Consider the following 13,460-nt stretch of genomic DNA (forward strand, 5'->3'; position numbering starts at 1 on the left):
AGCCGTGAGGCACTTGGATACGCTGTCAAGTGCCCCCACCCCAGCGCTGACAGAACCATCGAACTGAGGTGGCGGGGGGACGCACAGCAAGGAAGAGGGTGCTGTGTCAGATGTGGGTTGAGTCCCAGGCCAGCTCCTTGCTAACTGTGCAGGCAACTCTTTGAGCCTCACAGATTCTTCACCTGTACAGTGGGCTCATGAGTCCTAATTTGTGAAATTAACTGGCGTTGTGAGTCCTCATTGTTCACGGGAGAGCACTAGAGTGACAGAATCCTAAGCTAGTTTTCTTCCCACCTCCATACCCATTGTGTACTGAAAAACTTGCAGTGTCTAATCTCACTTAATCCTTCCACAATGCTTTGAAGTAAGGACTGTTCTCTTTCCCATTTTACAGATGAGGAAATGGAGGCAGAGAGAGACAACGTAAACTTGCTTAAGGCGGCACAGTCTGAAGGAGTAGAAGCTGGAACTTGAGTCCAGGAGGGCTGATCACAAAGTCTATACTCTGACTTCCTATATTGTTGCTCAGTTGCTCAGCCTTGTCCGACCCCATGAACTACAGCACACCAGGCTTCCCTGTCCTTCACTATCTCCCTGAGCTTGCTCAAACTCATGTCCATTGAGCCGGTGATGCCATCCAACCATCCCATACTCTATCGCCCCCTTCTCCTCCTGCCCTCAATCTTTCCTAGAATCAGGGTCTTTTCCAATGAGTTGGCTCTTCACATCAGGCGGCCAAAGTATTGCGGCTTCAGCTCTAGCATCCAGTCCTTCCAATGAATATTCAGGGTTGATTTCCTTTAGAATTGACTGGTTTGATCAGAGTCTTCTCAACAACCACAGTTTGAAAGCATCCATTCTTCGGCACTCAGCCTTTTTTATGGTCCAATTCTCACATTCATACGTGACTACTGGGAAAACCACAGCTTTGACTATATGGACCTTTGTCGGCAATGGGATGTCTCTGCTTTTTTAGTATGCTGTCCAGGTTTGACTTCCTATAGAAGGAGCTCAACGCAGATAGGTGGTAGGCACAATAGTATTGTTATTATTATTAGCATCTCTTCGAGTCAGCGTGGGAATTGCCAACACCCAGGAGCTAGAATGGTAGGTGCGTTTGTTGTTGGGGGGGGGGCGGGGCAGGCACTGGAATGATGCTCTCCCCTCGGGGCAGGTGGTGTCTTGCAGTCCACACACCTTCCCGCCTGGCCCCAGACAACAGTGTCTTCCTCATATCCTGCCAGGGCCTCTCAGGGCTGCCCCTCCCCTCTTGGGCATGTTTGGGAGAAACAGGCTTGGAGTTCCCCCTGCCTGGAAGCGGGGAGCGAAGCCTCATCTCGTGAGGCTGACCTCGGTCTGGGGGCCTGGAGTTATTAATAGCAGCCTGCAGGGCTGTGTCATCTAGCTGGTGACTCAGGGCTCCAGGATCAGCCCCCTCCCCAGCCTGATGGGGCCTCCTGGTTGAGGGGCTTCGAGTCCAAGTTCTGACTCCAGACAGGGTTGGGGGGCTTCTCACCTGGGGGTGGATCCTGCTCTCCCAGGGTCTTGGCTAAATTCTGTTGTGGTATTGGGGAAGGAGGGGCTGGGGGAAGTGGGGAAGGGATGTGGTGACAGAACCACTTCCTGCCACTGCTGTGTTGAAGGCCAAGCTCCCTCAAGTTCCCCTTGGTGGGGGTTGGGGAGCCCAGAGGTAAAGGAGGAAGTTGGGAGGAGTGAGGAAAGGAGGGTTGGATTGACTCCAGGAATCAAATTCTGGGGTTCCTGGAGGGGTTCCCTCTCTCTGTTCCCCAGTTGGTAAAAACAGCCAGCTGGCCTGGAGGGAATCATAATTAGAACAGCAGCGAGCACTGTTACCATGGGTCAGGCACTTTATCTCTGTGAACTCATTTGGTTCCCACAGCCCCATGAGGTAAGCGCTGTTATTGCCCCCATTTTACAGATTGGAAAATCAAGGCACCGGCAGGTTATGTCAATGACTTACAGTAAATTGGTGCAGAGCAGAGACTTGAACTTCTCAGCTGATTTCCAGAGCAAGCCTCTTAGCTACCACTCCTTTTTGCCCCCCTCCCACTCTGTCCCTGGCTTGCTCTGTGACCTAAGGGAGGTAAATTCCCCACTCTGGGCCTCAGCTTCCTCATCTGTATGATATTGGAGTAGATAAATATGCCTCCTTCTTGTGATATATGTCTCTCCAGTACTAATTACTCATTCAGTTTTCCCCCTACTGGAGTTTCAGCTCCATGAGCTTGGGGACAAAGCCTATTTTGGCCACTGCTATATTCCCCAATCTTAGCACGATGCCTGGCCCATAAAAACTCAACAAATATTTCTTGAGTAAATGGTCCTTAAAGGTTTGAGGATTGTCAACAATGGCTTGAGTATGTGATAAAAGTTCTGGACCCTTTACATTAAAAAATCAACATATATCAATAGTTCTCAGCTGAGGGTGTCTGTGCCCTTCCTACCCACCCACCCAGAGGACATTTGGTAATGTTTGGCAACATTTCTGGTTGTCACAACTGGCAGGGGGAGGTGCTACCAGCATGGTGTAGAAGCTGGGGATGCTACTCAACATCCTACACTGCAAAGCAGAGTCTCTCGAAAACAAAGAATTATCTGGCCTCAAACATCAATACCATTAAATCTGAGAAATGTGACATATAGACACAGATAATGGCATTTTGTGCAACTGATGGCAAGTTGGGAGTGGTTCATGGATTCTCTTAAAGCCTATGTCTGCTACCAGCTGAAGATCCCCTGGATTGGAGGGTGTCTATGTTTCCGTCTCTAAGGTCATGGAGTCATTCTGCTGGACTTCCCTGGTGACCGGTGGTTAGGACTCTACCTGCCAATGGAGGGGACACAGCTTTGATCCATGATCTGGGAAGATGTCACATGCTGTGGAGCAACTAAACCCGTGGTCTATAACTACTGAGCCCACACGCTTTAACTACGGAAGCCCGTCTCTAGAGACTGCTGCATAAAAAGAGAAGTCACTGCAATGGGAAGCCTGCTCGTCGTAACTAGAGAAAGCCCACGGGCAGACACACAGACCTAGCGCAGCCAGAAACAAGTTAATTAATAAAAATAAAATCAAACTATATTGCTGGATGATTCCATACTCTCAAGTCTGGAATGTAGTTCCCCTGAGGCCCCTGTTGCAACCTCTGATCCCAGCCTCCTCTCTGATCTTCAGTGGGCGCCAGGGATTAGGAAAGAAGGGTCCTGGTTTTTTCTTCCCTCCCCCATTCCATCTCCCGCAACTCCCCTCTAACCCCTGGTCATCTCAGTTCCTATAAATGGTAATAAAGATGAAAATTTTCAGAACCAAATAGCCCTGGGCTTGAGTACTGATTTCATGTATTAACTCACTGTGTGGTCATAGCCAAGTTCCTTAACCACTCTGAACCTCAGCGTCCTCCTCTAAAAATGGGAGGGGTTCTTATTAAACCTACCTCACAGAGTGGTGGGGATGAAACGAGATGCTTACGGGGAACTTAACAGAGTACTCGACTCGGTAAATCTCTAAAAACTGCATTATTATTATGGTTTGGAAGTGAAATGACTTGCCCAGGGTCACACAGCCAGGAGATGGCAGAGCTGGGACTTAAAACCAGAACAGTGTGACTCCAAAGCAGGTGCTCATTCACTGTGAACTCCAGGGCTTCAACTTTCCTATAAAGGAAGTTAACTGTCTTCCATCTCAGAGACTGATTTATATAAGCCTATAAAGTGCCTGGCACGTAGTAAGTCCTTTAAATACAGCAACTTGTCAGATTGTTGCTTTGAAGAAGGCAAATATAGATCTCACCGCACACTGGCTGGCTGGGAAGAAGGAAGGAAAGGAGCTTGCTGGTTATTGGCATAAGGGGTGATAACTAGGGCTGGAGTTTGTGCCAACTTCCCTCTACTGACAATCAAAGAACTCTTACAGGCTGAGGGAGGGGGCTACATGCAGAAACAGCATAGTCAACTCTGACAGTCATCTTGACGTTGGTCATCGGTGGTCTGACTGGCATCACCTTGATTGTTTTGAGGTACAGTTCATCTTCAGCTCCAGGGTCGATTTGTTTCCATTTCTTGAGGCCAGTTTTTGGAACTGTGGCAGCTGATGTCATGGCTACGTCTGGTCATCATGTGGTTAACTTTTCACCTGGTGGCGGTTTCAGTATCTGTAAGACAGCTCACAGGATATGGCTCAGAATATTACCTGTAGCCCTTGAGAACAAACTAAAGGTCCTTGACATGTTTAATGACTAAACTAGTATCATTTGGTCTCCTTGGGCTACTTTCCTTTGTTTCTGCATATTCTCACTTTTCTGATTAAACTTATTCTTTGGCTAAAGTTTTTCCACAGACAAAAGGCAGGCTGAGGACATGCAGGTGGGGTTGTTGGGGAGGGCAGCAAGGACCATAGCGTCCTGCTTTGTTTCAAGGCCACACACCAGATTAGAGTCCAAGGCGCCCCTCTTCCGATTCCCAGTCCGATTCCTGGTTTTGGCCCAAATCATGAAAAGTGATCACAGCCAACTCTTGAATATTTGCAACATACATGGTCCTAGGTATTTTATGTGTTTGATCTCATCCCCACATCAATTTAGGGACAAAGAACCCTTTTAAATGTATTTTTATTTATTTATTTTTTGGACCTCACATACATTTCTTCAGTTGACTAACGGGCAGTGTGGGGGATACAGATTTTTCTTTTCTTCCACACAAATCATCAGATGATTACACACCATCTCCCCAAGTGGAGAAGTCTAAATCAATGCACACCCAGTGGACAGAGAATATAGTCAGCAGCCCGCTGGACAGATATTTACACGTAATTACAGGGCCCCTGGGCTTCCTTGGTGGCTCAGTGGTAAAGAACCTGCCTGCCAATGCAGGGGAAGCAGGTTCGATCCCTGGGCAGGGAAGATCCCCTGGAGAAGGAAATGGCAACCCACTCCAGTGTTCTTGCCTGGGAAATCCCATGGACAGAGGAGCCTGGGGGGCTAGTCCATGGGGTCACGAAAGAGTTGGACACAACTTAGCGACTAAACAACAACAACAGGACCCCTGCCACAGAATGTGCCTGGCCTGGCCCACCCCACCCCACCCCTCCAGTCTCTGCCCAAACCCTCCTCTCCCATCCCAACCTCACTGCCTTCAGCTACAATAAGTATCCCAGGGCCTGGGACATAGCAGACCACTGAGCGGGCTGCCGCCCTGAATGGCAGGACCCAGCTGGCTATGGAAAAGGGGTAAAGTTCAAAAGGGCCCCTTTTCACAGCTGAGGAAACAGATTCACAGTGGTGCAGACATTTGCCCAAGGCACTGAAGGAATGAGGCCATGTCTGCTGGCTTCCAGACGCCACAACACTCCCACCGTCCCCACCTGCTGCACACCCCCCACCACCGCTGTGCTATTCTGAAGGATCCAGTCTGTTGAAAACCAGGAATTGTCTCCATGGAATTCCCCGATTTCCACCAAGCGGAGCCCACTCCTTCTGCCCCCAGGTGGAGCAGGGAGAGGAAGCTGAGTCAAGGCAGGCTTCCAGGGAGAAGAGGGCAGCGCCTGGGAGTGTGAGGAGGGTCCATGGAGGGCGTCTGATCAGGAAGCGGGGATCGTCTGATTCAGACAGAAGTCTCAGGAACTTTCCATCCTTTTCCCTTAGGCTGACCTCTCGGGGGTCTTCATATGGAGGACTCAGGGCCTCCTCCAGCCAGTCCTGCCTGCCCCCCCTCCCTCTCATTCAGTTCCCACAAGCTCTGCAGTTTGCAAAACCCAATCCTTCCCTTGTGGGCCTGTGGTTTCCTGTTGGGTCTGGGGTCCTGCCTGACTCGGCAATGGGGGCTGCGGGCAGGAGGGAGGGGGGGAGGTGGTGTAAGCCCGTGCCTTGCCTTCTCATGCTGGGACTGCCCAACACACACACACACACACACACACACACACACACACACACACACACACGCCATGCCCTGAGTCAGCTCTTGCCAGTGGCCTGTCAGAGAGGGGCGGGGTCACTGATTCAGTTGACAGCCTCTTTAAAGCCCCCAGGAGGGCAGCTGCAGCCAGACCAAGTGCTATCCTCACCATGAGCCCCCGGCAGCCCTTGGTCCTGGCGCTCCTGGTGCTAGCCTGCTGCTCTGCCACCCCCAGACCACGCCAGCCCACCGTTGTGGTCTTCCCGGGAGAACGACGAACCAACCTCACCAACAGGCAGCTGGCAGAGGTAGGCACACTCCCCCATCTAGAGTTGGGAAGGGCTGGCCGGGAGTCCCAGGAGGGGCGCGGGGTCTCAGACGAGATACTCTGGGGCTTGTGTGTGGGGGGGTGATGGGCACCTCTGGAGAACAGAGCACTGAGAACGGGCACTGGGAGATTCTGGACAGGGACAGCTGGAAACAGGCTAATGAGGGTTGCCTAGATGGGCAGTGGGAAATGGGGAAGGGTTCTGGAGTGGCGATGGGATGAGGGCTAACAGGGGTAAACCCTAGGGGGCCCTGAGGGAGGCACTGGACAGGGGCATCCTGGAGTGGAACGGAGCTGAGGATGTCCACAGGGAGGGGAGATTCTTGGGGTAGGCATAAGCCCTGGTGTCCAGGGTACCGAGTACTGGACACAGTGTCTGTTGCTAGTCCCTGAGAGCAGGGAGGGATGGAGTCCTTGCCCGGTAAGGCAGAGAAAGGGCTGCAGGGCGCTGCCACACCTTTGCCCTTGCTTCCGCAGGAATACCTGTACCGCTATGGGTACACTCCTGGGGCAGAGCTGAGCGAGGACGGTCAGTCCCTGCGGCGAGCTCTGCTGCGTTTCCAGCGGCGCCTGTCCCTGCCCGAGACTGGCGAGCTGGACAGCGCCACCCTGAACGCCATGCGAGCCCCGCGCTGCGGCGTCCCGGACCTGGGCAGATTCCAGACCTTTGAGGGCGACCTCAAGTGGCAACACCACAACATCACCTACTGGTGCGCGACGGGGCCCCGCGGGGGCGAGCGGGGCGCAGAGGGTGGCGAGAGGCGGGTCCCCGCGCGCCGCCCGTTGGCGAACACGTCCCGTCTTGGGCCAATCCTTGGCTTTCTCTGAATGTGCCCGCCTTGAGGCAAGTGGCTCCCCCTTGGAGCCTCCGTCTCCCCTATCGGCGGGAAATGGACCTCGCCATCTGACTCCAAAGAGAAAAATGCGTCTGAAAGTGCTTTCGAGCTGAAAGCGTGGAGCGCAGGCAGCGCTGTGTATCTGAAGTCGCGGAGACACCGGGTGCTGCTGCTGGCTCGGCTCCCGCCTCTCACTTCTGCCCTCTGTCCTCCTGCCTTTCCCCTCCAGGATCCAAAACTACTCGGAAGACCTGCCGCGCGACGTGGTCGACGACGCCTTTGCCCGCGCCTTCGCGCTCTGGAGCGCGGTGACGCCGCTCACCTTCACTCGAGTGTACGGCCGCGAAGCCGACATCGTCATCCAGTTTGGTGTTAGAGGTGAGAACGCGAAGAAGGGGAAAACCGGGAGAATCTGAGATGGGGACAGAGTTGGGAGGATCAAAGAGAGATGAGAGGGGGCCCTGGACCTGGATTTCTCTTGCCTGTCCCCGAAGCCCTGGCTGCCGCTCGCCCTTATGGCGTCCCCTCCTGACCGACACCTCACTGCACTGGGACAGCAAATGTTGAACAGCGGCTCTCTTAGGCCGGATTTTAACCCGCAGCTAGGCCAGCGCCCTTGGGCAGTGCACAACCTGCGCAACCGTACGCGGCTCACTCTCTTCTCCACCCGCTTCTTCAGAGCACGGAGATGGGTATCCCTTCGATGGAAAGCATGGGCTCCTGGCACACGCCTTTCCTCCTGGCGCAGGCATTCAGGGAGATGCACACTTCGACGACGAAGAGTTGTGGTCTCTGGGCAAAGGCGTTGGTGAGATCCCGAGCTACCCCGGCCCCTACTCCCTTCTCCTCTCACGCGCATCACCGGTCCCCCTGACCCCAGTCCCCCTTTCCCGCAGTGGTTCCGACCTACTTCGGAAACGCGAAGGGCGCCGCCTGCCACTTCCCCTTCACCTTCGAGGGCCGCTCCTACTCCGCCTGCACCACGGACGGCCGTTCCGACGACATGCTCTGGTGCAGCACCACCGCCGACTACGACGCCGACCGCCAGTTCGGCTTCTGCCCCAGTGAGAGTGAGTGCCCACCCTCCCGAGGGTCCAGAGCGCTGGCTCTTAATCCCAGCTCTGCCACTCTTAATCCCAGCTCTGCCACTGATGCCGAGGGTGGCCTGCGAACCCCTCTCCTGTTCTCTGGGCCCAGTTCCCTCCTCTGTGAGACGAGGCGAGAAAGGGGAGGAGGACACAGGAGGCTCGTGGGTCAGTAAACTCGCGGCACCTTCAGTTAATCGTGCGGGCCTCCCAGGACTTTACACCAACGACGGCAATGCGGACGGCAAGCCCTGCGTCTTCCCGTTCACCTTCGAGGGCCGCTCCTACTCCGCCTGTACCTCCGACGGCCGCTCCGACGGCTACCGCTGGTGCGCCACCACCGCCAACTACGACCGGGACAAGCTCTACGGCTTCTGCCCGACCCGAGGTACCTCTGACCCACCTACCTGATTCAGCCTCCCGCCCTCATTCCGAGTTGGTACCCAAGCGTGGCCCTTCCACCCGTCCGTTTGTCTTCCCGCTCCCGTCGGTGCTCAGGACGGCCTTGACGCGGCCTGCAGTCCCCGCAGCTCCTCCTCCAGCCTTCCAGATGCCGCCGCCGCCGCATCCGCGGAGGCGTGGCCTTTCAGCCAGGCTTGCAGCCTCCTCCTAGGTCTGCGATCCCCGGGCCCCGCCCATCATTCTAGCCAGAGGTCGGCGGTGCCCCACAACTCCCCCTGGGCTTTTAAAATAAGCCTCCCAGTTTCTCCAGCTTCTCGATTGGCCCGTCCCTGGCTCTTCACTGCCCCCCCAACACCCCGCCTCCACTTGGCTCACCCGAGACTCTGGTCTCTCCAGTCGATGCGACGGTGACCGGGGGCAACGCGGCGGGGGAGCTGTGCGTCTTCCCCTTCACCTTCCTGGGCAAGAAATACTCGGCCTGCACCACAGAGGGTCGCAATGATGGGCACCTCTGGTGCGCCACCACCTCCAACTTCGACAAAGACAAGAAGTGGGGCTTCTGCCCGGATCAAGGTGGGCGGGGTGCCGAGGTTCCGAGGCTGGGGGCTCAGCCAGGGCAGTGGTGATGGGGAGGGATGCCCGGGGCTGGGAGCTCGGTCCAGGGCTCCGATCTCAGGCTCCCTTCTTTCGTCCAGGATACAGCCTGTTCCTTGTGGCCGCACACGAGTTTGGCCACGCGCTGGGCTTAGATCACTCTTCCGTGCCAGAGGCGCTCATGTACCCCATGTACAGATTCACCGAGGAGCACCCCCTGCATAGGGACGATGTTCAGGGCATCCAGCATCTGTATGGTGAGGGCGTGGGGCAGGGATAGAGGGAGGAGAGGGGAGGGCTAGGTTCTGCCGGCTCGGAGCACCCCGAGAATAGGGAGGAGGGGAGAGTTAGGACTCCGATATCTATCTTTGAGAGCTCTTGAGGCTGGGGGGTACAACTGTTGCCAGGTCAGTGCTTGGAGATGGTGATAAAGAACCTGGACTCTAGAGTGAGACGGACATAGTTTCAAAAGCCAGTCCAGCCACTATCTGGCTAGATGACTTTGGATAGATTACTTCACCCCTCAACTTCCTCATCTATAAAGTGGGGCTAACATCTGCCTCATGGGGTTGTTAGGAGGCTTACGTGAGTTAGAATAATGCCTGGCATATAGCAAGCACCATATAAATGTTTGATAGTTTTATTATTATCACCATTTATTATCATTAGTATGTTTCTGCGTCAAAAAATGAAAATATTAAATAATCTGCTTCATAGGTTTTTTTTCCCCCCTTCTGAAGATCAAAGGAGCTAATGTGCGTTTATAAAGCTCCCAGCACTGTTTGGCACCCAGTTTGAGAGCTCAAAAAAGGTTTCTCTCCCACCAGCCTGGGGGTGGGGGTGAGTGTGTGAAAGGAAGCTGCCAGCCCGGGGTTGGGGGAAGGCAGGCTACAACATCTGAAGTGGGGAGAGCGCCAGGGACCTCCAGGTAGACACAGGGGAGCAGATACTCCAAAGGCACAGAGATGCAGGAACAGGGATTGTCTTACGTGGTATCTCTTTTCAGGTCCTCGCCCTGAGCCTGAACCACGGCCTCCTACCACCACCGCCGCCGAGCCCCAGCCCACCGCTCCCCCCACGGTCTGCGTCACGGGGCCTCCCACCGTCCGCCCCTCAGAGGGCCCCACGACTGGCCCCACAGGGCCCCCGGCAGCTGGCCCCACGGGTCCTCCCACGGCTGGCCCTTCTGCGGCCCCGACGGAGTCCCCGGATCCAGCGGAGGACGTCTGCAACGTGGACATCTTCGACGCCATCGCGGAGATCGGGAACCGCCTGCATTTCTTCAAGGCTGGGTGAGGGGCGGGGCCGCGCGGTCGTGGGCGGGGCTTGGAGGCGGGACCTGCCTGCGTCTCCCCGCCCACTGGCCGTCGGTTCCAGGCTCGGTGCCACGCCCCTCCTTTTTCGCGTCCCCAGGAAGTACTGGCGACTCTCTGAGCGAGGGGGCCGCCGGGTGCAGGGTCCCTTCCTTGTCAAGAGAACGTGGCCTGCGCTGCCCGGCAAGCTGGACTCCGCCTTCGAGGATCCGCTCAACAAGAAGATTTTCTTCTTCTCTGGTTAGTTTCCGTCTTTCTCCCTCCCCTGTGCTGCGCTTGGTCGCGAGGTCGTGTCCGACTCTTTGCGACCCTGTGGACTGTAGCCCGCCAGTTTCCTCTGTCCATGGGGATTCTCCAGGCAAGAAGACTGGAGTGGGTTGCTGTTTCTTTCTCCAGGAGATCTTCCCCACCCAGGGATCGAACCCGGGTATTCCTCATGGCAGGCAGATTCTTTACCGTCTGAGCCACTGGGGAAGCCCTGATATTTAGCAGGGCTGAATTTCAGCCCTCCTCCCAGCACCCTGGCGCAGCCCTACCGAGGGGCTCTGCTCCTTGGGCGCGGGGACTGCGGGCACGCCTGGCGCGGAAAGGCCTCGCTGCGTTCTCTCCTGACATTCGAAGGGGGTGTGTACCCCACTCCCCGCCCCAGACCGATGTGAGCCTTTCTCCGGCAGGGCGCCAGGTGTGGGTGTACACCGGCGCGTCGGTGCTAGGCCCGAGGCGTCTGGACAAGTTGGGGCTGGGCCCGGAAGTGGCCCAGGTCACCGGGGCCCTCCCGCGCCCTGGGGGTAAGGCGCTGCTGTTCAGTGGGCAGAGCTTCTGGAGGTGAGATTCCCGGGGACCGCCAGCAGGGGGAGCCCGGGCGCCATCCGACTGCCCGCCGAGTCAGCACCTGTCTCCTCGGTGCCGTCCTGCAGGTTCGACGTGAAGACACAGAAGGTGGATCCCCAGAGCGTCACCCCCGTGGACAAGATGTTCCCCGGGGTGCCCATGAGCACGCACGACATCTTTCAGTACCAAGGTGAGGGCTGAGAGCCAGGGTCAGGGGGAGGATCCCTCCCAGAGATACCTCCCACGGTAGTTTCCCCTACTCTGTGTTGTTAGTCGCTCAGTCGTGTCTGACTCTTTGTGACCCCATGGACTGTAGCCCGCCAGGCTCCTCTGTCCATGGAATTCTCCAGGCAATAATACTGGAGTGGGTAGCCATTCTGTTCTCCAGGGGATCTTCCCCATCCAGGGATCGAACCCGGGTCTCCCACATTGCAGGCAGATTCTTTACCATCTGAGCCACCAGGGAAGCCCCTGCCTTAGTGATTGGTCAAATTCCCAGCCAGAAAGAAAAAGCCGGTGGAGACTGAGGCAAATGCCCCGCAGTGAGGGATCTTCCCAGACCATTTGATGACACAGGGCCACAACCAGAACTAGAATCCAGATTTCCTGCCTCCCAGCTGGAAGCTCTTTCCCCTATAGCACAGGACACCTGGTTTGCATGGAGGCTTTATTAGACCATATTTATCACATGCCTGTAACATGCTAGGCACCATGCTGCCACTGGAGAAACAGTGATAAATAAGACATTTCATAGATGTGTGTGAGTGACTTTGGGCAAGTCACTGCTATTCACAGAGCCTCAGTTTCCCCATCTGTAAAATGGGGATGGTAGCTGGAGTTAACCCTTTCATTCTCTTTCCCACTGCTCACCCCCAATCAGCAGACAACTGCTGTTGGCTCAGCCTCCAAAATATTTACAACCTCCTTTGCAGATGCCCTACTCCAAGCCACACTGGTTGTCCCAATACCTTCAAATATATTTTCTGAGAGGAGGGAGGGGCTAGGAGGAGGAGGGCATGCAAGGTCGAAGGAACTAACACAACCTGATCTGACCCCTCTCCTCCCCCCTCCCCACCCCCTCCCCCTCCTCCTGTCATCCCCTTTGCTCTGCTCCACTCACACCAGCCTCTGGCTGTTCTTTGCACACATCAAGGTCATTCCCAGCTTAGGGCCTTTGTGCCAGTTGTTCACTCTGCCTGGAAGGTTTTTTCCCCAGATTGTCACTGGGATGCCTCCCTCTTAGCCTTCGGGTCTCAGCACTCAGGCCACCTCTTCAGAGAGGCCTTCTCTGGCCCTCATTATCAATTCATTCGACTGCTCACTTACATTTCCTTCATTGCTTTCCCTATTGTCAAAACCAACCTCCTTTACTTATGCATTTGCTTGTTAATCATATGTCTTACCCCACCTGCATGTAAGCACCCAAAGAACTGAGATCACGCCTGCATTTTCCCTCTGCTGTAGCAGTGCCTCTAACAGTGCTTGGCGTGATGAATGTTGGATGGATGAATGGGATTTGTTGAATGAATTGTTCCGAGTGTCGACTGTGTGCCAGGCCCTGTGTGTGCCTTGGACATGGAGGTCTGTGTCCTCCAGTGTCTCCGGGGTGGCGTGGGGAACAGACATGTCGTATGGAAACCTTGGAAAGACTTCGAAAGGGCAAAGCGAGACTGTAAAGACCACACTCCTGTTGGTGTCCATGTGTGGGGGAGAGCTGGAATCACCCCTCTTGGTCCATTTTCTCCCTTGCAGAGAAAGCTTACTTCTGCCAGGATCACTTCTTCTGGCGCGTGAGTTCCAGGAATGAGGTGAATCAGGTGGACTATGTGGGCTATGTGACCTTCGACCTCCTGAAGTGCCCTGAGGACTAGGGCTCCCAAGCCTGCTTCAGCACTGCGGTGGAGGCCCCCTCCGGGACCCTCCCAATAGGGAATGAGCCAGTCTGCCGATCCCAACTAGTGGATCTGTTCTGAAGGACGACGAGGAGGGGAGGTGGGCTGGGCCCTCTCTTCCCACCTTCCTTTCTTGTTAGAATGTTTTTAATAAATGTGGATTCTTTAACCTTGAGGAGCAGATTTATGTATGGTATGCATGCCTGCATGTACGTATATAACCAGCAGAGAGCTTACAATGCGCCAGGCGGTGTTCTAAAACACTTCAT

At 55.2% G+C, this 13,460-nt stretch overlaps 1 protein-coding gene across 2 annotated transcripts; it reads left to right on the forward strand.

Annotated features, from left to right (window-relative positions):
* Window positions 1-6,066: 6,066 nt before the first annotated feature.
* MMP9 (matrix metallopeptidase 9) lies at window positions 6,067-13,360 on the forward strand. Of its 2 annotated transcripts, XM_065919817.1 has the most exons (13): window positions 6,067-6,218; window positions 6,716-6,948; window positions 7,304-7,452; window positions 7,754-7,882; window positions 7,971-8,144; window positions 8,374-8,547; window positions 8,958-9,134; window positions 9,257-9,412; window positions 10,162-10,447; window positions 10,569-10,708; window positions 11,143-11,293; window positions 11,386-11,489; window positions 13,052-13,360. In XM_065919817.1, the coding sequence occupies exons 1-13, from the start codon at window positions 6,081-6,083 to the stop codon at window positions 13,168-13,170; spliced, it is 2,130 nt and encodes a 709-aa protein (XP_065775889.1). In that variant the 5' UTR covers window positions 6,067-6,080; the 3' UTR covers window positions 13,171-13,360. The 2 variants fall into 2 exon arrangements, 1 of the variants encoding a protein (XP_065775889.1); XR_010661302.1 differs by lacking the exon at window positions 11,143-11,293 and having other exon boundaries at window positions 13,052-13,092.
* Window positions 13,361-13,460: the final 100 nt, after the last annotated feature.

The sequence above is a fragment of the Muntiacus reevesi genome, chromosome 2 (assembly GCF_963930625.1).
Source record: "Muntiacus reevesi chromosome 2, mMunRee1.1, whole genome shotgun sequence".
NCBI lineage: Eukaryota > Metazoa > Chordata > Mammalia > Artiodactyla > Cervidae > Muntiacus > Muntiacus reevesi.